Source organism: Oryctolagus cuniculus, chromosome 12 (genome assembly GCF_051225735.1).
Source record: "Oryctolagus cuniculus isolate XC-2025 breed Fujian yellow rabbit chromosome 12, ASM5122573v1, whole genome shotgun sequence".
NCBI classification, from domain to species: domain Eukaryota; kingdom Metazoa; phylum Chordata; class Mammalia; order Lagomorpha; family Leporidae; genus Oryctolagus; species Oryctolagus cuniculus.
In genome coordinates, this window is record NC_142878.1 from 21,606,569 (window position 1) to 21,631,155 (window position 24,587).

The 24,587-nt window shown below is 47.8% G+C and overlaps 1 protein-coding gene across 3 annotated transcripts in view; it reads left to right on the forward strand.

The window, feature by feature from the left end:
• The window catches only part of GCH1 (GTP cyclohydrolase 1), a 72,927-nt gene that overhangs the window by 10,799 nt on the left and 37,541 nt on the right, over positions 1 to 24,587 (forward strand). Inside the window, exons 1-2 of one of the 3 annotated variants that reach the window (XM_089309689.1) lie at positions 9,624 to 11,316; positions 17,740 to 17,789. The exons of 1 other annotated variant lie outside the window; for it this stretch is intronic. In XM_089309689.1, the coding sequence (XP_089165815.1) occupies positions 10,974 to 11,316; positions 17,740 to 17,774 (378 nt within the window). In that variant the 5' untranslated portion in view covers positions 9,624 to 10,973 and the 3' untranslated portion in view covers positions 17,775 to 17,789. Of the gene's footprint in view, positions 1 to 9,623; positions 11,317 to 17,739; positions 17,790 to 24,587 lie in introns of those variants that run through there. One more of the 3 variants, XM_051822887.3, reaches the window with a different exon arrangement.

Genomic DNA, 24,587 nt, shown 5'->3' on the forward strand with positions numbered 1-24,587 from the left:
CCTCCCAGGATGTGCGTTAGCAGGAAGCTGCATCAGAAGTGGAGGAGGGGCCGGTGCTGTGGCTCACTTGGTTAATCCTCCGCCTGCGGCGCTGGCATCCCATATGGGCGCCGGGTTCTAGTCCTGGTTGGGGCACCGGGTTCTATCCCGGTTTCTCCTCTTCCAGTCCAGCTCTCTGCTGTGGCCCGGAAGGGCAGTGGAGGATGGCCCAAGTGCTTGGGCCCTGCACCTGTATGGGAGACCAGGAGAAGCACCTGGCTCCTGGCTTCAGATTGGCACAGCGCCGGCTGTTGTGGCCATTTGGGGAGTGAACCAATGGAAGGAAGACCTTTCTCTCTATCTCTCTATCTCTCTCTCTCACTGTCTAACTCTGCCTGTCAAATAAAAAAGTGGAGGAGCCAGGACTTGATCGAGGCACTCCAACGTGGAAGCCACAAGTGGCAACTTTTGGGCCAAATGCCTGGCCCTCTGTCAGGGAATTCTTATCAGATGGTCTTAGCAGTTGTGGGTGTATGGTGCTAATACGATAGAGTTTGGGTTTAGCTTCTCTTTGTATCAGTCTGTGATTGTGTTTGGCTGCTAATGAAAGGGCCTCAAAGGTATTGGCTCAGGAATTTTTCCCCTAAGTAATAGAAGTCTGGAGGGAGGCTGCCTATGGCTAGGACAGAGCCCTGGGGGATCACCAGGGATTTAGGCTCTTCCTGTGCTTTTGTTGAGTCATTCTGAGTGTGTGCTTGGGGCTCCCTGGGCACAAGGGGGCTCATGGGGGCTAGCACTGCCGTGGCCCTGCTGTCAGAGAGCATGTGAAGGTGCGAAGGGAGCTGTCAGCTGTTCCTCTCGGCACTGCCTGGCCTCGCTTTCAGGCTTGTCCTGGAAGTGCTGTTCAGCAGCCTCTACTGGCGACTCCCTGGACAGCACTCTGCACGTGGCCACCGTAACTGCCGGCGATGGAAGACTTGTTTGCTTCAAGTCCAGGTCCATTGCCTTTCTGAACTAAACTGGATGCCTTGTAGTGAAAGATGGAAAGGATACTGAGATCAGCATCTCGTGTGATGGCCAGAAACCAGCGGTCCGTCCAGGGTAGGGCTTCCTCTGGCTGTCTGGCACCCTCCCAGGAGACCTCATGACCGCCCTCTAAGGACCGGTTGTGGGTGAGAATATCAGGTCCTTACAGTTTCACAGGTATCTTCTAGACGCTTCTCCTGGTGATAGAGACATTTTTCAATTTATATAGGATTCTTTCTCTGGTTATTTAACAAGTTAATGGGATTTAAAAATGTAGTAAAATGGCTTCAGATCCATCACTGTCATGAATGATGTTAAGAAATATTTGCCAGAAGCCAAACATTTGAACAGCTTTAACCCACAGCGTTGGAAAAAACTACAATTACATTCAGGAAAGAACGGCTTGATGTGTGACATTAAAATGCAGTTCCCCAGGCAACTAATAGGAGATCCATTCAATAACAGCAGAGCTGCCCTGAGCTGCTGAAACCGTGCAGAATTCACACCACCTTTTATTTATTTTTCATTGGCAGTTAAATTACCACTTGAAAGCATCTGTTGACGAGAAAACAAATCTTCTACTCTGGATCAGCTAGACATCTCCCAAAATAGCTGCTGCCTAATTGATGCAGGAGATGTGGCAGAAGGGATGAGCAGGTGCCCTCAGATACTATCATGTTGGAGATGACTCTTGGCGGATAGATACATGTTGCCCAATGTCCAGATCGTCCCTGGCCCACGTTATAGGGCACTGCTCCAGTCTTCTCATCATATATGTTTGACAGGTTTTCTTATTGAGTTGTGCCATGCCACAAGGCCTAGGCAGGAACTTGGCATATGGGCATTTAGTAGTAAATGTCATCCAGGGAAATGGATCTTCTGAGGTATAATTTTGCATGTGCCTCCATATCAGATGTTACACCAAGTATGCTAAAAACAACCAAACTCACAGTATTTATAGTGTAATTTTACCTTCCTTAATACAGTCTACAAGTATTACTGAAAATCGTAAAACAAATCCTATCCTACTGACTTATCATTTTAGAAATGCTTTAAATGCTTTAATTTTCAGTTAATGATAAGAACTAACACTCTCAGCTTTTCTGTCTGTACTTACACTCTTTAAATCTGCACTTCAATAGTCATTTTTCCCAGGGAATGTTCTAGAATTAAAATATTCCTTTTCTATTATAAACATTCTTGCTATTAATAATGGTTAACACTTATCGTTTAACTTTTATGTATTTAATACTGTTGCTGTCTCAAACCCTCACAGCAAGCCTATGAGGAAGATCCGGTTGTTATAATACTCATTGGCATGTGGTGCAGCCGGCTGAGCAGCTGCTGCGGCACTGGCATCCTGTGTCAGAGCACTGGTTTGAGTCCTGGGTGCTCCACTTCCCATTCAGCTTCCTGCTAACGTGGCTGGGAAGGCAGCGGGTGACCGCCCAAGTGCTTGGGCTCGTGCCACCCACATGAGAGATCCAGATTGGAATTCTTGGCTCCGGTCCTCGACCTGGCCCAACCCTGCCTGCTGTGGCCATTTGTTGCACCTTTTCCTTCTGTTGCTCGGTCTTTCAAATAAATAGATCTTTAAAAGAAAAAAGAAAGGCTTAAAGAAGTTACGAAAATCAAGAAACTGCCCACAATCAACAAAGGCACTTGATGGAGCCAGGGCATGAACCTAAAAATGTGACATATCAGGTTGTTTCTTTACCAGCACGTTTTGTGGTTCTCACTTCTTTCTGTCTTTTTTTTTTTTTTTTTTTTTTTTTAAGATTTTACTTATTTATTTGGGAGGCAGCGCTACATTCAGAGAGATAGAGAGACAGAAAGAGGTCTTCCATCCACTGGTTCACTCCCCAGATGGCCGCAACAGCTGGAGCTGGGCCAATTTGAAGCCAGGAGCTTCTTCTGGGTCTCCCATGCAGGTACAGGGGCCCAAAGACTTGGGCCATCTTCTACTGTTTTCCCAGGCCATTGCAGAGAGCTGGATTGGAAGAGGGGCAGCTGAGTCACAAACTTGTGCCCGTGTGGGATGCCGGCACCGCAGGTGGAGGCTTAGCTCACTACACCACAGGGCCAGCCCCCTCGCTTTTTCTAGTATGTGAATTTACACAGATTTTTTCTAAGTGCAATCAAGTCTGTAGAATTTTTCCACAATCAATGGAGGGAAAAGCACATACGCCTTAGAAGTAACAAAATACAAGAACCTGCCAAATGAATGAACGCAAGATACTTGAGGGCAGAGGTTTTTTGTTTTCTTGTGTTCACAGCTGTATCACTTATGCTCCAACAGAACCTGGCACACAGTAGCTGCTCCCTAAATAATTGTCTCATGAATGAATGCCTCCGAATCTTGATGGCATCATTTAACCAGTCTTTCCCCATGGCTTTGAAACCCCTCTCTGAACTTTATCAACTCTGTCAGAGCATGTTACAACCTTAATTTTGTTGATTCCTATAAACCACAAATATATATAAAATACATTTTAGGTTGTTGACCAAAAAGGGTCTCCTAACCATACACTTGGCACTCAGGAATTGACGGAATTCCTTGAGCGAATTAGCTCATAGTAAATACATTTGAGCAACTACAGGAGTCTTTAATTTCCTTTTCATGGCTTGGGTTTTCAAGGTTCACTTGTGATTTTGGATTCAATGTAGAGCTGGGGATGTTTTCTCTTGGAGGCATCCACGCAGGCCTGTGGATGTGCAGGGAGATGGGTGGAATGTGAATGAGAAGAGGCTTGTTGGATTTCACCACGGGCGTGCAAGTGGTCTTGAACCAGTGGCCAATAATGAAAGAAAGGGCGCCTAGGACCCAAGTACACCTCCAACCCCCATCACTGGGTGGAAAAATACCTCACACCTAGATCTCCTTATGAATCTTTGGCTCTACTGGGGATGGTGAAGTCATATGTGCTATTAGATTTAATAAGAATTGGGATTTTGCCTTTTCTCACTATATTTCCTTGCTACATTTAATGTGTAGTACACCCAGACTAAAACAGCCTTCCAATTTACCCGCTTGCCTACTCTGGGCATTGGTTAATCTGTGGTTGTGATTTTAACAGGAGTTAAAACCTGAGACTACCCTAGTGTAGAATGAGAACCACATTCAGTTTATTGGATTGCTACCTGTGCACACCATGTTGTGTTATTCTAACATGAATTTCCAGTTCTACATGCTTAGCTGTTGGCAACCCTTGGCCAAATAGCATACTACCTGTCTTAAACCATTCAGACTGCTTAACAAAATACCTTAGGCTGCATAATTTATAAATAATGGAAATTTATTGCTCATAGTTCTGGAGGTTGGGAAACCCAAGATCAAGGCACCAGCAGAGTTGGTGGCTAGAGAGGGCTTGCTCTCTGCCTCTTAAATGTCACCTCCTCTCTTTGTCTGCACACAGCAGGAGAGGCAGGCAAGCTCCTTCAGGCTTCTCCTCTGAGAGGGTGTTAATTCTATTCATGAGGGCTCCTCCCTCAAGACCTGCTCACCTTCCAGAGGCTGGACCTTTCTCTATTTTTTTCAAGATTTATTTATTTCAAAGGCAGAGTTAGAGAGGAGAGACAGAATGAGAGATCTTCCATCTTCTGGTTCACTCCCCAAATGATTGGGGCTGGGCCAAGCTAAAGCGAGGAGCCAGGAGCTTCTTCTGGATGCAGGGGCCCAAGCACTTGGGTCATCCTCTGCTGCTTTCCCAGGCCATAGCAGAGAGCTGGATTAGAAGTGGAGAAGCCAGGACTCGAACCACTGCCCATATGGGATACCAGTGCTGCAGGCTGTGGCTTCAACCTGCTGCACCACAGTGCCAGCCCCAATGCTCTACCACATTAAATCCACCACATTGGAGATTAGGTTTCACCATAGGAATTTTGGAACAACTATTTAAAGCATAGTGCTCCCATCAATACTATGCTAACAGAAACACTGACATTTATTTTACCTTAATTTAATAGAAGAAAAGGGATCGGAAGGAATTCAGTTTAAAATAAGTATTTGTTTCACAAGTAATAATTCTTTAATGATCCCTCTAAAATAAAAAAAATTATAAAAACTGTGATGAGGTTTGAGTCATTGATTTTTTTTCACTACATGAAATATAAATAACAACCGCTAATATTTTTTGTCTCTTTGTATTTGCTTATTCTGGACATTTCACATAATACAATATGTGACCTTTTATCTGTGGCTTTTTTTTTTTTTAAAGATTCATTTATTTATTTGAAAGTCAGAGTTACACAGAGAGAGAAGGAGAGGCAGAGAGAGAGAGGTTTTCCATCCACTGGTTCACCCCCACAATTGGCCGCAATGGCTGGAGCTGCGTAGATCTGAAGCCAGGAGCCAGGAGCTTCCTCCAGGCCTCCCACGTGGGTGCAGGGCCCAAGGACGTGGGCTATGTTCCACCACTTTCCCAGGCCATAGCAGAGAGCTGGATTGGAAATGGAGCAGCTGGGACTAGAACCAGTGACCATATGGGATGCTGGCACTGCAGGCGGCAACCTTACCTGCCCGCTATGCCACAGTGCCGGCCCTTGTCTATGGCTTTTAAAGCTAGTATGCTTTCAAGGTTCACCCTTGGTGTAGGTACATCAGCACTTCACTTGCTGTCATGGCAGAATGCTGTTCTGGTAATAGACCACAATTTGCTTACGCGTTCATCAGCTGATGGACATTTGGGCAGCTGGGTTGTTCCTGCTTTTTGGCTACTGCGAATGCTGCTGCTGTGAGCATTCGTGCACACGTGTTTGTGTGGATGCACACGTTCGTTACTCTTGGCTTTACACCCAGCTGTGGAACTGCTGGGTCATGTGGGAGCTCTACGTTTAATCTTTTCAGAAACTGCCAGATTTTTTGTTTTCTAAAGCAGTTGCACTATTTTGTATTCCCACCAGCAGTGCCCAGAGATTCCAGTTTCCTCACATATTTAGCAACTTTTATTATTATCTATCTTTATTTTAAAAATGACCTATTTTATTTGAAAGGTAGAGGCGGGGGAAAGAGCGATCTCCCATCTGCTGGTTCACCTCTAAATGCTGTCAACAGCTGGGGCTGGGCCAGGCCAGGCCAGGCCAAAGGCAGGAGCAAGAAATTCAGTCTCCTGCATGGGAGGCAGAGACCAACCATTTGAGCCATCATCACTTGCTGCTCGCTAGGGTGCTCACTAGCCCAAAGCTGGAATAGGAGGTAGAGGGGGCACTGAGACCAGGCACTCTGATACGGGTTGTGTGTCCTAAGTGGTGTCTTAGCCAGTGCACGAAAACACCCACTTCTTGCTGTGTTTTGCCATCTAGCCATCTTAGTGGGGATGAAGTAATACTTTCTGTAGTTTTCTTTTTTTATATATATTTATATTTTATTTTATTTAATGAACATAAATTTCCAAAGTACAGCTTATGGATTACAATAGCTTCCCCAGCCCCATAACTTCCCTCCCACCCACAACACTCCCCTCTCCCACTCCCTCTCCCCTTCCATTCACATCAAGATTTATTTTCAATTATCTTTATATACAGAAGATCAATTTAGCATGTATTAAGTAAAGATTTCAACAGTTTGCACCCACACAGAAACACAAAGTGTAAAATACTATTTGAGTACTAGTTATAGCATTAATTAAACACCTAAGAGTAATTGTGTATTAATTACAGAGTTCAACCAATAGTTTTAAGTAGAACATAAAAAATACTAAAAGGGTAAAGTATTAAGTTCTTTTATTTCTTTTTTTTGTTTGTTATATACTTTTTTATTTAATAAATGTGAATTTACAAAGTGCAACTTTTGTATTTTGTGGCTTCCCCTCCCCCAACCTCCCTCCCTCCCGTGGCCCTCCCCTCTCCCACTCCCTCTCCCATCCCGCCCTTCATCAAGTTTCATTTTCAATTACCTTCATATACTGAAGATCAACTTAGTATATACTAAGCAAGGATTTCAACAGGCTGCACTCACACAACCGCACAAGGTATAGGGTATTGTTCGACTAGTAGTGTTGTTTTATAAGTTTCATAGTAGAACACATTAAGGACAGAGATCCTACGTGGGGGGCATGTACCCAGTGACTCCCGTTGTTGATTTAACAATTGGCACTCTTATTTATGACGTCACTTGCTGTAGTTTTGACTGACACGTCCCTCATGGCTAATGATGTTGAACATCTTTTCATGTGCTTATTTGCCATGCATGTATCTTCTTTGGAGACATTTTTATGCAAATCCGTTGTTCATTTTTAAATTGTGTTATTCTTTTTATTATTGAGTTGTAAGAGTTCTTTATATTTTCTGGATACTAGTATCCAGCACTGCAGGCGGCGGCTTTATCTGTTACACCACAGTGCCGGCCCCTATATTTTCTTCAAAGAGTTTTCAGATTTTACCTCTTCCATTTAGGTCCTATGTATGATTGGTTTTGAGTCAATGTTTGTACATGGTGTGTGATAGAGGTCCAACTTACTTCTTTTGCATGTAGCTAGTCTGCTGTCCTTGTATCACTTGTTGAAACAATTCTTCTTCCACTGAATTGTCTTGGCACCCTTATTGGGAACCAACTGAACATAAATGTAAGATTTATTTCTGAGGCTGGCGTCAAGGGTCAATAGGCTAATCCTCCGCCTGTGGCACCGGCACTCCGGGTTCTAGTCCCGGTCGGGGCGTCGGATTCTGTCCCAGTTGCTCCTCTTCCAGTCCAGCTCTCTGCTGTGGCCTGGGAAGGCAGTGGAGGATGGCCCAAGTCCTTGGGCCCTGTACCCGCATGGGAGACCGGAAGAGGCATCTGGCTTCTGGCTTCGGATCAGTGCGGTGCACCTGCTGCAGCGCACAGGCTGCAGTGGCCATTGGGGGTTGAACCAATGGTAAAGGAAGACCTTTCTCTCTGTCTCTCTCTCTCACTGTCCACTCTGCCTGTCAAAAAAAAAAAAAAAAGATTTATTTCTGGTTGGAAAATATGCTTGCTTTGTATCTTTTTTATTTTGACAGGCAGAGTGGACAGTGAGAGAGAGAGACAGAGAGAAAGGTCTTCCTTTTCCATTGGTTCACTTCCCCAAATGGCTGCTACGGCTGGTGCGCTGCACCAATCCGAAGCCAGGAGCCAGGTGCTTCCTCCTGGTCTCCCATGTGGGTGCAGGGCCCAAGGACCTGGGCCATCCTCCACTGCACTCCCGGGCCAAGCAGAGAGCTGGATTGGAAAAGGAGCAACTGGGACAGAATCCGGTGCCCAAACCGGGACTAGAACCCAGTGTGCTGGTGCCGCAGGTGGAGGATTAGCCAAGTGAGCCTCGGTGCCGGCCTGCTTTGTATCTTTGATTGTGGTCCCTCCCATTTGCTCAGTTCTCTACATAAGGAACCCCAATTATCCTTCTTTGGGACCATGTTTGCTTTCTCTAAGAGTCTTCATCTTTTGTCTTTTGTTCTGTGTTCATTCTCATGCTTTTCCTCATGTCAGTAGTCAACATTTTCTTCGTGTCTATTTTACACATGGTTGTTTTTAGTCAATTCCATAACAATAATGGTCCTGAATTTATTTCTTTAGATTAGATAGCTCCCTTTTTGGTCGACTGTTTCAATATCTTGGCTTTCGTTTTATTGAATTCATGTTTTTGTTAAGCTGTTCTGTAATAACTAGCACTTGAGGAGTTTTCCATAAGCTTTGTTTTCTTCTCAGTTGCATATTTTTCAAAGCTTGATTTCTTTGAAAGGTAGAGTGATGCAGAGGGACGGAGAAAGAGAGATATTCCACCTGCTGGTTCACTCCCCTAATGACTGCAACATTCAGAGCTGGGCCAGGACAAAGCCAAGAGTCAGGAGCTCCATCCTTGTCTGCCTCATGGGTGGCAGGGACACAAGCACTTGGGTCATCCCCTGCTGCTTTCCTAGGCACAGTGTGGAAGCAGCACTCCAACAAGGAGTCCCATATGGGATGCTGGTGTCGCAAGGGGTGGCTTAACCTGTTGCGCCACAATGCTGGCTCCCTCAGTTTCATTCTTAATCTTCATTTCTCTGCTAAGGTTTAAATACGATTCATCCTCTCCCAAACCCGCGTTGAGATGTTAGTTCTCAGTGTAGCCGTGTTGGGAGGTGGAGTCTGGTGGGGGTATTTGGGTCATAGGAGCAGAAGCTCCTGATGAATGAATGCGGCCTTGGGAGATTTGCTCTTCTGGGGGTATTCGTTCCCATGAGAGCGGGTGCTGTAAAGTGAGTTAGGCTTCCCGCTTGTCACGTGACACCTCTTCACGTGCACCCCTTTTCCCATCCGTAATGGCGAAGTGGTGAGTTCTGATGAGGAGCTATCAGTGGACAGAGGGCACTGCAGTTAGAGGGAAAACAGGTTGCAGGACCTTGCCCATGGAAAAATATCTTACAATAAATAGGAGAGTGACAAAGAGGCTTTGCAGTTGGTGTTCATTTCTCTTGATTTAGATAATGTGATACTTAATACAGACAGGAATTCAACATCTATCTTCACAAATCCCCAGTAACATAAACATTTCTTCTGTTTTAAACTAAAGGTTGCTATGAGGCCAGCAACCTCCATAGTTCTTTCCTGAATGTTTAGCACAGGGTTATGACTGGAGTGGATATCCAATAAATACCAATTATTAATTACAACGGCAGAGCTATTTTGTTAGTATAGAATAATTCCAAGGGCTTCCCTACTGGTTTGTCTCATTGTAAGCCTATTAATACTTTGTATATATGTTATAAAAGCAGCATTGGAAATTCTCTGAAATAATTTGATACATATTTTAAACCTCACTTTTGCCATTATTATATCCGTCGAGAGGGAAAAATCCATTTAAAATTTTATTTACCGTGTGTGTGTGTGGGGAGAGAGAGAGAGAGAGAGAGAGAGAGAGAGAGAGAGAGAGAGATCAAGAGACCTTCCATTGTGCTGGTTCACTTTCCAAATACCCCATAATGGCCAGGGCTGGGCCAGGCTGAAGCCAGGAGCCAGAAACTGTATCCCAGTTTTTCACATGGGTAGTAGGGAACCCTTGTCCATCACCTGCTACCTCCCAAGGTGAGAATTAGCAGGAAGCTGTATGGCAGAGTAGCCAGGACTTGAACCAGGCACTGAGATACCAGAAAAGGCCGTCCCAGTTGAGGGCTACTCTGCTAGACCAAATGCCAGTGCCCTAAAGCTCCATTTTTTAATCCCAAAGAAAACAAAGCAGATATCACAGGTTAAGAGTCCAGCTGATCAACAGCATTTCACAATTTGTACCAACGTCTGGGGATAGGAGCTTTGTGCGTCACTTTTATCACTTTTAATCAATCAGGCACCAACTTCCCACAATTACGTTTCCATTTTAAAAGAAAGCCTTAACTTTTCAAGCTAGCAAATCCATTTCTCCAAAGTTCTGGCCCTCACAAATGCTGTCCTTCTAGACGCTAGGGACTCATCTAGGGGCCACTGGGTGCAATCACGCTCTGACGGCGGCCAGCGGGTCCTCTGGGCTGGGAGGTGTGGTGGACACACTTTCAAGTTTCAAGCCAGGAAGCATGTTCTCCTGCCTGAAGAGCACAGGGGTTTGTTATCCGATCGCCGGTAGCACTCTGCCTCTTCCACCTGTTTGCTCATCCTTCTTCGGACGCGGGGGAGGGACGGGGCGCTTAAAGTGGTTCTTCCCACGACAGCCCCAGGGGCCCAACCTGCTCGGGCCCACCCGGGCGGGCGAGAGGAGCTCACCTGTGCTTGGGCCCCAGTCCCCGGCCCCAGCCCGGGGCAGTGAGGGGGCGGGGCGAGCGCCATGACGTCAGATTGCCCCGACCAATGGGAAGGCCCTCGCGGCGCCGGCCGCGCTGCCGGGCATTAAAAAGGGGGCGCTGGCGCACCGGGTTGCCGGTAGCTGTCCCGGGCTCGGAGTGTCTCGTGCGACGGCTAGTGCCTCCCTCGGGTGTCTGCGCCCTCGTTGGCTGCCCGCGGCCGCCGGCGAAGTTCACCTGTAGTTCGGAGGCGCCCCCGGTCCATGGAGAAGGGCCCGGTGCGTGCGCTGGCGGAGACGCCGCGGGGCGCCCGGTGCAGCAATGGGTTCCCTGAGCGGGAGCCGCCGCGGCCCGGACCCAGCCGGCCGGCGGAGAAGCCCCCGCGGCCCGAGGCCGGAGGCGCGCCGACTGCGGACGGCTGGAAGGGCGAGCGGCCGCGCAGCGAGGAGGATAATGAGCTGAACCTCCCCAACCTGGCGGCCGCCTACGCGTCCATCCTGCGCTCGCTGGGCGAGGACCCGCAGCGCCAGGGGCTGCTCAAGACGCCCTGGAGGGCGGCCACGGCCATGCAGTTCTTCACCAAGGGCTACCAGGAGACCATCTCGGGTCAGTGCGCGCGTCGGCTTGGGGAGGCGGCTCCGGGAACTTCTCGGAGTTGCCTCACTCCGGGGAGGGAGCGCCCGAGCGCTGTCACCTCCCGAACCCCACCCTAGCGGCGGGGACGCCCTGTCCCCGGAGCCCTCATGGACTCTTCCGCCCGGGCTCGCCCGAGTGAGCGGGGGGCGCGGCTCGGGGCGCGCGCGGGACCCAGCATTCGGCTGGCAAGGATCACCTGGTGCTGGCGAGGGAGGAGTCTTCCCGGGTTTGGGACGATCTGGGAGGGAAGCGCTGGCTTCGGGTGCTCGGGGCACCCCGGGCGATTTTTCCACGTTCGCTGATTGCCCCCCTCCCGGAGGGGGTCGGGCTGGGGTCTCCGGAGTGCTGTAATTATTTTCCAGCTCAGGTTCGCTCCAGCTCAGTACTTTTCCAAAACTGGCAGGATTCTGAGCGCAGGCTGTTCCCTAGAGTTTGAGGCGTGAGGTTTTGGGGGCTAGAGTTTGCAGCCCTCAGTCTTCGTTCCCTTTCCGTCGCTCCCATCTGCATCCAAAGCAGAAAAGCGACCCGGGCCGGACCCAGCGCTGCCTGGCAGCCACCCAGCAGGCGGAGGCAGTCGGGGTGGGTGGGGTGCGGAGGCGGGTTACCGGCAGGTCAGTGTGCCTGTTGGTGCGGTGAGCACTTTTTTTTTTTTTTAAGACAACAAAAAATACTGTCTTCGGGTGTGACTCAAAGCTTTCCAGTCCACATCTTGCTCGCGTCTTGGTGATATTTATTTATTTATGTCTAAGAAGCCTTCTCCCTTCACCATTTCTCAAAGAAAAACAGGGCTGCTCCCTGCTCTTTGCATTTCTGTCAGAGAGGATGGAGTAACTCCGCTGAATAGACCCTGGGAAGAACAAAGTTATTTCTAACCACCTTCCACACCCCAAAGGAAGGGTGGGAGAGGGTGGGGCTCCAAGAGGAAATAATAGGGCGTCCTGGAGCCAAGAAACGGGCCTCTCGTTCTGTGTCCCAGTTCATGCTTTTTAGCCCGGTTGCAGAGGTTTGGAGCCTCAAAAGCAGATTTTCAAAATGCAAAGAGTGAAAAATAAACTTCTGGTTTCTGTGAGATCAGCTTGTTATTTTAAAATTTTTACTGGGGCCGGTGCTGTGGCATAGTTGGTAAAAGCCACAGCCTGTAGCGCCGGCATCCCGTGTGGACACCAGTTTGAGTCCCGGCTGCTCTGCTTCCAATCCAGCTCCCTGTTGATCCTCCTAGGAGGCTGGTGGAGGATGGCCCAAGTGCTTGGATGGCCCTGCACCCACGTGGGAGACCCGGAAGAAGCTGCTGCCTTCAGCTTGGCCCAGCCCCTACCATTGTTGCTCCCTGGGGAGTGAATCAGTGGGTCCAAGATTCTCTCTCTCTGTCTCCTCTCTGTAACTTTGCCTTTCAAATAAATAAAAATCTTTTTTTTTTTTTTTTTTTTTTTTTTTAACAGGCAGAGTTAGACAGAGAGAGACAGAAAGGTCTTCCTTTTCTGTTGTTTCACTCCCCACATGGCTGCTATGGCTGGCGTGCTGCGCTGATCCAGGTGCTTCCTCCTGGTCTCCCATGCAGGTGCAGGGCCCAAGCACTTGGGCCATCCTCCTCTGCCCTCCCTGGCCACAGCAGAGAGCTGGACTGGAAGAGGAGCAACCGGGACTAGAACCCGGGGTGCTGGCGCCACAGGCGGATTAGCCTAGTGAGCTGTGGCACTGGCCATAAGAATATCTTTAAAAATTGTATTTATTTATTTGAAAAACAGATTTTTTTTTTTTCTGTCCACTGGTTCAATCCCCAGATGCCTGAAAAAGCTAGGGCTGGGGCAGGCAGAAGCCAGGAACCTGGAACTCAATCCTGATTTTTCCCAGTGGGAGGCAGGGGCCTGGGTACTGAGCCATCGCCTGCTGCCTTCCAGGGTGCACAGCAACAAGGCTGGAAGCAGAGTTGCGAATGGAACCCAGGCTCTCTGGTCATGCACCAAATACCTGCCCGGCTGTGAAGCTGACTTTTTTTTTTTTTTTTTTTTTTTTTTAATTTATTAACTTGAGAGGCAGAGTTCCAGATGAGAGAAGGCCTCCATCCACTGGTTCACTCCACAAATAGCAGCAACAGCCAGAGCCGGGCCAATCCGAAGCCAGGAGCCAGGAGCTTCCTCCTGGCCTCCCACGCGGGTGCAGGGGCCCAAGGACTTGGGCCATTTTCTACTGCTTTCCCAGGCCATAGCAGAGAGCTGGATCGGAAGGGGAGCAGCAGGGACTCGAACTGGCGCCCATATGGGATGCTGGCACTGCAGGTGGATGCTTAACCTACCAGGCCAGAGCGCTGGCCCCAAAGCTGACTTTTAAAAGGGCTGGTTCAGTGATATTCAGGGATGGAATGTCCAGGATCTTCTTTAGGGCCTTGCTCGCTCTGCCTCCTGCAGACGTGGAGGTGGTCTCTGCGGCGCGGCCAGGCTCTGGGAAGCTTGCTAAGAGAATTCACAGGGGAGTGGTCTGTAATCGAGTGTGTGTCTCATTTCCTGAAGTATCAGGCGTTGCTGGCCCTGAGACAGGGCACAGAATTACCTAAAACATCTCGCAGGTGTACCTGAGAAATACTTAGCACCAGTTTGTCTCAGGAGCCAAATTCAGCCAAAGGGGGCTGAGGACTCCAGGGGCACTCCATCCAGCCTTGGAGCATGGTTCTGGTGGAGTACTAAGCCATTATTGAATAAAGCCAAGGTGGGGGTGGGGTGGGGATGGAGTTGTGGCGCAGTGGGTTAAGCTGCCCTTTGCGATGCTAGGATCTCTTATCGGAGTGCTGGGTTTGAGCCCCAGCTGCCCAGCTTCTGATCCAGCTTCCGGCTGAAGCACCTGGGAAGCTGCAGAAATGTGCACCTGCTGGGGGACCAGGATGGAGTTCGGGGCATCTGGCTTTGGCCCAAACCAGTCCCAGTCATTGTGGCCATCTGGGGAATGAACCAGTGGATAGAAGATTCACATTTCTCTCTCTCCTTCTCTCCCCCTCTCCCTCTATGCCTGGAAAATAATAGAAAAAAAAATTTTTTTTAAAAGTCCATGAACCTAGGACAGAAAGCAAGTTAGTGTTTGTCAGGGACCGGCAGGAGGGGGAGCTGAGGAGTGCCTGCTTAATGAGTTGAGTCTTCCCTTGGGAAGATGAAAATACTGCAATTAGAAGGTGGTTCCATTTGCACACACTGAATGCCACTGCACTGAACACTTTAAAAGTGGTTAAAACCATGCTATATATATTTTTCCCTATATTTTTTATAAGTCCAGAGACTATTTCAGATTATTAACAGCATTCAATGAATGTATTTTTTGGGATCGATGCTTTATGTGGAGGGTCTCGGTGAGCCCTCAGGTTGGAGGCAAACACCGTTCTCTTCTCCCTGTGACAAGGAGGCTGACAGTTTGTAAGTAGTGAAGTCAGGTGGTCAGCCTGCCTGCTGAACTCTTACTACTTCTCTCCTTACTTTGAAACACAGAGAGATGAATCGGGGTAGCTTGTCCACCAAGCATCTCATACTGTGAGCTGGGTCATCAGCATTAAAAATAATAAACAGGAATAAAATGGGTAGACTAGGCAAGGTCACCCTGTCACACGGGGTAAGATGTAGCAGGGGAATGTTTCGAGGGACTTCTGTAGAGGTTTAGCAGGAGTGGGTTTAGCATGCTCTGGGCCAGGTGTGAAATGCCTTTCTTACTGTGGATTGGAGATAGACATTTAAAAGCCTTCATCTGGGGAGTCATGCTTGCACATTAAAAAAAAATTTTTTTGACAGGCAGAGTGGACAGTGAGAGAGAGAGAGAGGAAGGTCTTCCTTTTGCCGTTGGTTCACCCTCCAATGGCCGCCGCGGCTGGTGAGCTGCGGCCAGCATGCCGCGCTGATCCGAAGCCAGGAGCCAGGTGCTTCTCCTGGTCTCCCATGGGGTGCAGGGCCCAAGCACTTGGGCCATCCTCCACTGCCTTCCTGGGCCACAGCAGAGAGCTGGCCTGGAAGAGGGGCAACTGGGACAGAATCTGGCGCCCCAACCGGGACTAGAACCCGGTGTGCCGGCGCCGCAAGGTGGAGGATTAGCCTAGTGAGCTGCGGCGCTGGCCTATTAAATATTGATTTTTACAGAAAGGGCTAAATAATAGGAGATGGAGGGGAGAGGACAGCAAGGATGATGCTGAACTTAGAGGCATGGACCTGATAGTGATGAAGTGTCCTGGACCACCCTGGATGGGAGAGAAGGAAGGCTGTTGAGGGAGGTGGAAGTCAGGAGTGACCGAAGTCTTGAAGTCTGTAGAGAATACAGAAGAGAGAAATAGAGAAAATCAGCTTGCACGATCTCCGGTTTTTATTTCTGGAGAGGGTATATAAATCAGTGGCTGCTACAGATTATTTTTGGGTAGAAAAAAATTTCTTTGGAACTCATTTTTCTATGTAGATACAGGATTTTGTATCAAAAGATAGATTGCTGTATTCTGTGTCTTCATTTCTGGTTAATAGATTTGACTTGAGTGTAATATGAAATCAGTTGGTATTTTACCTTCCTCACATCCTTTCCATTTTTAACAATTTTCTCTCGTGTGGGTTGTTGCCAATTTCTGGTGTTCTGAGGGATGTGTGATTTTTTCTGTACTGCAGCTCCTTGCCACGACCCTTACCTGCTGTTCCTATCTGCTGTTTTTAGTGCGTGCCTTCCCATGGGAGCATCTGGTCACCTGTGGCAGGGCTGTGCGGGTCTCCCTGTTCCTGGCCACTACTGGTCTGTAGCTGGTGACCCAGGAGGGAGGCTGGAGGGGATGCTGTCACCTCTGCCACGTGCCAGTTGTCCTTTGGACCTAGTCACAAGCTGATCCTTGGACCAGCTCAGATCAACTCCTCTTTGTTTCTGTTGTATCTGTTTAGCCATGGCCTAGTCCTCTTACAGAGTCAGGGTATTTCCTTGATAAGTTCATTGTAGGGAGTGCATCTTTCCTATATTTCCGTTCTTTTATTCGGAACCTACAACTAATTAAAACGGGGGGGGGGGAGGGTGTCTCTTACTCTCTGAGGCCCCCGTGGCTGACCTTTTTCCTTCCTGGTCCTCTCCCAGCTGTAAATGGGAGCACCCTTTTAGCTAGCGTTGTCTGCCAAAAGTTAATCGTCCCATCCATGGTTCTTTCTATGAGTTTACGGGAATACACACATCTTTACTCTTTTGTCACATTCCTAGTTAGAATGGGTTTAGCTTGTCTTTTCCAGGCTGCTGTGACAGGTTTTCTGAGTCATGTTGACAATGTCCCAAATTTTGGGGAGCATTCATGTAGCGAAGCATCAGGAGATGGCACCGGAAGTGATGGATTCCTTGATATTTGCCTTGCAGGGCTGGGAGGCACAGACACCTGCAGTGAGTCATGTCCGGGCCCTGCCATTTTCACTGCAAGATTGTATCTATTCTCTAAAGATAACACAAGGCAATTAGATACTTCGTTTACACAAAAATGAGTCTCACCCACTTCATGTTGAAGTGGCATAGCAGTCACAAAACGGTTTTCTCTGATTCACAAACCTCTCTGATTTATTAAATCAGACTACTATGGTGAACCAAGAATTGCACGAACTGCTAAGGTGTGAAGGGACAAAAAGTCAAATTATAGTTCCTGCAAAGTGAGTGAAGGGTGAGTTGATAGCCCAAGTTTTAAAGTTTATTATAAAAAAACATCTTGTTGTTAAGAGGTGCACTCTGGATGCATAGTGCACTTACATCCTGATTCACCAATACTTTATTTTACTTTTATTTATTTGAGAGGTAGATGATTCACTAATACTTTTTAAAAAAATTATTCTGTTAGAGAATATTTCTGTTTGTTGCCAGAAAAAGCAAAGAGAAAAAAGAGAAGTAATAATGTGGGCTAAGTGGATTTAAAACTGTTGAAGTTACGTTGCAAATGAAAGGGTAAAGTCAGTATTAATAGTTTCTTTGAGAAATGTCTTACATTAATTGATATTAATCCCTTTTTTCTGCCATGGAAGAAAAAGTCACTGTACATCACTTTTTTTAATTGATTTATTTATTTATCTGAAAGGCAGAGAGTTAGAGAGGGGCAGAGAGAGAGAGAGAGGTCGGTCTTACATCTGCTGGTTTTCTCCCCAGATGGCCACAATGACTGCAGCTGGGTTGATCTGAAGCCAGGAGCTTCTGCCAGGTCTCCCATGTGGGTGTAGGGGCTCAAAGACCTGGGCCCTCTTCCACTGCTTTCCCAGGCCATAGCAGAAAGCTGGATTGAAACTGGAGCGGCCGGGACTCGAACTGGCACTCATGGGATGCCGGCACTGCAGGTGGCAGCTCTACCCTCTACGCCACAGTGCCAGCCCTGCACATTACTTCAAAATGCCATACAGAGCTGTTAAATTGGTACCTGTGTCTGCTTCCTAGGGTTGCCATCACAAAAAGCCAGAGCGCGTTCTTGACACAGCAGAAGTTAATTGTCTCACGGTTCCAGAGGCTGAAAGTCTGAAATGCAGGTGTGAGCAGACCCGCAATCCCTCTGAGGCCTGGAGGGGTGAAATCCTCGCTGCCTCTTCCCAGGTTCCGGTGGTGGCATCACTCCTTGGTGTTCCTTGGCTTGCAGCCTTCCAATCTCTGCCTCGTCTGTAGTTTGTGTCCCTGGAGCCCCGCGTTGGCCCACTCAGACTGCAGTACTAACACTTACCAGGAGAGGGCAACTGTCGAATCCTTGGATCCTTGATATTGATGCCTGGATTACAGGTACAAGTCTTAATTTCAGGTTATACAAATAAATGTCTTCCCTAGAATTAAAAATTCTCTGTTGAGAAACAGGCCTTAGTGGTACAGCAGGTTAATCTGCTGCATGGGATGTAGGCATATCATATCAGAGTCCCTGGTTCTTGTCCCGGCTACCCTGTGCTTCTGATCCGGCTCCCTGCGATTGCACTTGGGAAAGTAGTGGAAGATGGCCCAAGCAGCTGGGACCCTGCCACTCATGTGGGCGACCCGGAAGGAACTGTGGGTCCCTGGCTTTGAACTGGTCTAGTCTTGGCTGTTGTGGGCTTCTGGAGAGCGAACCAGTGGATAGAAGATCTGTCTCTCTTCCCCTCTCTCCATCAATCCGTCTTTCAAATTAATAACTCTGTTATTATTATTCTGTTGTGGGGCAGGTGTTTGCTATAATGGTTAAAATGCTCTTGGGGGCACCTGCATCTTACATGGGAGTGCTTGGATTCAAGTCTCAGTTCCAGTTCCAGCTTCCTGCTAATGCATACCCTGGAAGGTAGCGGGTGATGACACAGATACAGGGGCCCTGCCACCCGCATGTGAGACCCAGGATTGAGTCCCTGGCTCCTGGCTTTGGCTTACTCCAACCCTAGTTGTTGCAGGCACTGGCAGAGTGAACCAGCAGGAGGGAGATCTCTCTCTCTCTCTCTCTCTCTCTCTCTCTTTCTCTCTTTCTCTTTCTTTCTCTCTTTCTCTCTTTCTCTCTTTCTCTCCGCCTTTCAGATAAATTAGCTGCAAATTTAAAAACTCTGTTGTGCTGAAGGTAATTAGGTTGGGTTAATGATAGAGGTATCTGAAGTCAGATAAGCCTGTTTTACTCAAGGGGAGAAGACATTCACGCACTAGGACTTTGTCCTGCCCCAGCCATGGTAGCAGTTTTGTTGGCCCCTTGGGGAAGAAGGGACTGTCTGTGCTCATCTGTGAATCCCGAGCAGATTGCCCAGCAAATGTGTAGGACTTGATGAAATTTTTTATTTTATTTTTTATTAAATATTTTATTTAAAAGTCAGAGTTGGAGGAAGGGAGGGAGGGAAGGAGAGACAGATATTTTCTATCCACGGGTTCACTTCCCAAATGGCTGCAACAGCTGGGGCTGGGCCAGTCTGAAGCCAGGAGCTTCCTCTGGGTCCCCCACGTGGGTGCAGGGACCCAAGCACTTGGGCCATCTTCCACTGCTTTCCTAGGCCATAGCAGAGAGCTGGAAAGGATGGGATGCTGGCACTGCAGCTGGAGGCTTTACCCACTGTGCCACAGTACCAGCCCCAGAGGCTGCTGCTTAACTCTGATATCTTCCCCCTACCCAAGTACCCTGCACATAAGTGCAGGATGAAAGAAAGAAAAGTGTAGGGAATCAATTTCCTGGAAGAAAGCCCCAAAAGGGGTTCCAGTTGGGTCTCCTGAACATTTCTAGGCCAGAGCTCATCCTTTAGACCCCCTCATATCCTTTGTGAATCCTGCACCTGTTTGGCAAGGCGGCTCCCTCCGCAGGTGTCTCTGGTCGGCTATGGCCATGGCACATCAGAATTCTCCTGGGAAAGAATTGCTGACCTTTGTGGGGATTGCAGGTCTTGTGCTGTGTTGTAGAAGGGTTCAAAATATGCAAAATTGGACTAACTGAGCTTCCATGTGCCCACAGTCTCCACCGTTATCACCGTGAACCCAGGCTGTCTTGGGTCACCCCAAGCGCCTGGCACAGCCTCCCCCAGTGAGTTTTCTTAAATCTCAGATATGCCATTTCATTGGTGAATACTTACTAATCTCTAAAATATAAGGTCTTTAAAAAAGCTTGTAATTTATTAGCATACTTGGACAACTCGCTGGTATCTACAGAGCTCGTGTTCACGTCTCTGATTTTCTGAGAGTATCTTTCTCCATGGGGATTGGTTTGAGTCAGAACACAAGCAAGATTCACACATCACACTGGATAAGTGTCTTTAGGTTCCTTTGGTTTGTTACAGTTTGGTCTTCCTTTTCAGTCTTAAGTAAGTTGTTGAATACACAGGGTAACTTGTTCCATGGAACATTCTGCGTTTTGCCGAATACCTGGTCGTGACTGAGTTTAATGCACCCCCTCTGTCTCCACATCACTTAGACACCTGTAGCTGGATTTAGAGAGCATTGCCCCCACCCCTGAAAACTTCCTAAGCTCAGTCAAGAACACTTCCTTGGTGGCTGTGCTGTCGGGAGGCAGCTAGCTGTGTAGTTGTCCTCCGTGATGTTAAGAGCAGCCAGCCTTGGCCGGAGCCGTGGCTCACTTGGTTAATCCTCCGCCTGCGACACCGGCATCCCATATGGCACCAGGTTCTAGTCCCGGTTGCTCCTCTTCCAGCCCAGCTCTCTGCTGTGGCCTGGGAAGGCAGTGGAGGATGGCCCAAGTGCTTGGGCCCTGCACCCGCATGGGAGACCAGGAGGAAGCACCTGGCTCCTGGCTTTGGATCAGGGAGTGAACCAACGGAAGGAAGACCTTTCTCTGTCTCTCTCTCTCTCACTGTCTACAATTCTACCTGTCAAAAGGAAAAAAGAAAAAAGAAAAAACAAAAAACAGCCAGCCGTAGGGGTTGTCAGCCTGATGTGTCCATGACAAAGTTCCTCTCTGCCTTTCACTTTCTGGTTTAGTGGCCACTGATGCTTGCCAAACCCGTGTTTGTTAGACATTGCAAACTAATGATGTGTGCTCCTTTAATTATTTTTTATTTTATTAGCTGGAGATCTTTTTTTTTTAAATGTATTTATTTTATTTATTTGAAAGGCAGAGCGACAGAAAGGGAAGGAGACAAAGAGATCTTCCATCTGCTGGTCCACACCCAGATTGCTGCAACCAAGCCCAAGCCAGGATCCTAGAACTCCATCCAGGACTCCCATGTGGGTGGTGGGGACCCAAGCACTTGAGCTGCCATCCGCTGCTTTCCCAGGTGCATTTGCAGGGAGCTGACTTGTAAGCTGAGTAGCTGGGACTCCAGTCTGTGCTCGTTGTGGGATAGGGTGTTGCAGCCAGTGCCTTAACCCACTGCGCCACAATGCCAGCCCAGTAGATCGTTAGAGAATGTATAAGGGGACTCTAGGAAATCTTTAATTCTTCAATAAGTTTTTTATTTTTTAAAGAAGTGAAATTAACTTCGAGATGCAATGACTTTTTTTTTTCTTAAAACATTTATTTATTTGAAAGGCAGATTTGCAGAGAGGCAGAGACAGAGAGAGGGATGGGGGTCTTCCCATCCACTGATTCGCTCCCCGGATGGCTACAACAGCTGGAGCTGTGCTGATCTGAAGCCAGGAGCCAGGAGGTTCCTCTGGGTATCCCATATGGGTGCAGGGGACTGGGCCATCTTCTACTGCTTTCCCAGGGGGTAGCAGAGAGCTGGATTGGAGGTGGAGCAGCTGGGACTTGAACTGGTGATCATATGGGATGCCGGCACTGCAGAAGGTGGCTTTACCTGCTATGTCTGAGTGCTGGTTCCTCTTCGATAAGTTTTAAAGCATTTGACATAAAGTTTAGAAATACATAAGGCTGTTGATTTCCTTAATAACGTCTCTTTAATTCTGTACTGGAGGGCTACCTAATTCTGACTCATTCTAGAAGGCATTAAAGGAAAGAAACGATGACTTCAGCAACGTAAGAGTGAAGAAATTTCACATGTCAAACACAAGTGCAGTCAAGTAACAACCTGGGAAGAGACGTTCACAGTTCATATCCTACAACCAGGCTACTGCTGTTATACAATCTTAATATAAAGGGAGGTGCTAGAAATTGATGAGAGAAAAAAGGCAACAACACAGCTGAAAGCTGGCAGGACATGGGAACAGGTGGTCCTTCGGAAAGGAGATAGAAATGGGTGTTAAACGCATGGAGCGATGATGGCCTTTATAAGAGAAATGTACACAGACCACCCTGAGGTGCATTTTTTTTCCTTGTTAGGTTGCAAACATCCAGAAATTAGTTACTGCATTATTTTACTGAAATTATATGGAAACAAATATTACTTTTTTAAAAAAGATTTATTTATTTATTTATTTGAAAGGAGAGTTACAGAGAGGCAGAGGCAGAGGCAGAGAGAGAAAGGTCTTCCATTCACTGGTTCACTCCCCAGATGGCCGCAGTGGCCGGAGCTGTGCTGATCTGAAGCCAAGAGCTTCTTCTGGGTTTCCCATGCAGGTGTGGGGGCCCAAGGACGTGGGCCATCTTCTACTGCTTTCCCAGGCCATACAGGGAGCTGGATTGGAAGTAGAGCAGCTGAAACACAAACTGGCACCCCTATGGAATGCTGGCACTGCAGGTAGCCGCATTACCTGCTACACCACAGCACTGGCCCCAACATCTCTCAGTTATAGATGTGTATTTGTCCTATTTGGAAATCCTGAAGATTTCTCTTACTTGTGTGAGTGTACTTGCACACATGAAGTAATGTGCACCCAAGGTTAGCACCTGTAGGTCTGAATGGAAGGGACCCAAATACCCAGCCTCTTAGGATAGTTAAATGATGCAGAAGCATGACATTTTGTAGGAAAATGGCAGGGTGGGTGGATGGGTTAGGGGGCCATGTGGTTTGTATTATCATTAAGAAACTGGAGGATATACCAGAGGTTACGTGTTTCTTAGGAATATGAACTGGATAGGTGGAAGCCAAAAAAAAAAAACCAGATTTTTCACTGTATTGTAAAGTTTTTGCTTTTTGAGATACATGCGTGTATTTTCAAGTAGCTACATTAAAACTGTTGTGACAAAGTTGTTTGAAATCCAGCAGTAAGCAATACAACTTTCATGGCTAGCTAACAAGAAAAGTCTAGTTCCTGAGAACAGAATCCAGTGCCCCGACTGGGACTAGAACCTGCTGTGTGGGCACCATAGGCAGAGGACTAGCCTATTGAGCCACAGCACCAGCCACTGGCTGCTCCTCTTCTGATCCAGCTCTCTGCTATGGCCTGGGAAAGCAGCTTGGGCCCCTGCACCCATGTGGAAGACCTGGAAGAAGCTCCTGGCTCCTGGCTTTGAGTCAGCCTAGCTCCTGCCATTGCAGCCATGTGGGAGTGAACCAGCAGATGGAAGACCCCTCTTTCTCTGCCCCTGCCTCTCTGTAACGGTGCCTTTCAAATAATAAATAATAATAAAAAAAGATTGGAGCTGAGAAATTCCTGTTGCTTAGTAACTTGGTGGCCACTGAGACGTCCTAGGGCTGTGCTTTCCTCGTGTGTGTGTGTGTGGTGATGCTGGTGTAAAGATAGTTGAATAAAAGTAGAATGTGGGGCTGGCGCAGTGGCTCACTTGGTTAATCCTCCGCCTGCGGCACCGACATCCCATGTGGGCACTGGGTTCTAGTCCCGGTTGCTCCTCTTCCAGTCCAGTTCTCTGCTGTGGCCCGGGAGTGCAGTGGAGGAATGGCCCAAGTGCTTGGGCCCTGCACCCCATGGGAGACTAGGAGAAGCTCCTGGCTTTGGATTGGCGCAGCGCCAGCTGTAGTGGCCATTTACGGGCTGAACCGGTGAAAGGAAGACATTTCTCTGTCTCTCTCTTTTTCTCACTATCTAACTCTGTCAAAAAAAAAAAAAAAAATTAAAAAAGTAGAATGCATCTAGGTCTGTACAGCACGTAGTACCTGATAATGCCCAACTATGTCATTGGCTTGTGGATTTACCATCTTAAACTTTTTATTGCTATTTTAGGATGCATTCCTTCCACTTATATATATATAAAAAAAAGCTTGCAACGTTATGCCCGTGGCAGGCTCAGATGGCTTTTGTTTCTTGCTTATCTGGATTGTATAACTTTTCTTTTGCTTTAATCTCAGTGTTGGTTTGCTCACCATATATGTGTGTGTGTATATATGTGTATAGGTTACACCAGCTAGGTGTGTGTAGTATATTCTATGAAGGTCACACAATGACTGAATTGTCTAGCGACACATTTCTCAATGCTCATCCTGTTGCTAAGCTGTATATGACCGTGTTGTGTCTGCAAGCTGGTCTTTATTTACTGTGACCTTTGTTGTTGTTGTTGTTGTTGTTTTTGACAGAGTGGGCAGTGAGAGAGACAGAGAGAAAGGTCTTCCTTTTGCCGTTGGTTCACCCTCCAATGGCCAGCACACTGCGCTGATCCGATGGCAGGAGCCAGGTACTTATCCTGGTCTCCCATGGGGTGCAGGGCCCAAGCACTTGGGCCATCCTCCACTGCACTCCTGGGCCACAGCAGAGAGCTGGCCTGGAAGAGGGGCAACCGGGACAGAATCCGGCGCCCCGACCAGGACTAGAACCTGGTGTGCCGGCGCTGCAAGGCGGAGGATTAGCCTAGTGAGCCGTGGCGCCAGCCATTACTGTGACCTTTGTGACATCCGCACAGAGCCTGTGTGTTTTCCTCAGTTAGCTATACAGTTACTGTATGTCTCTAAACTGTTTTTGTTTTAGCTTATTTATTTAAAAGACTGACAGGGCAAGATAGAAAAAGACCCTCCATCCACTGGTTCACTCCCCTAATGGCTGAAGTCAGGAGTCTGGAA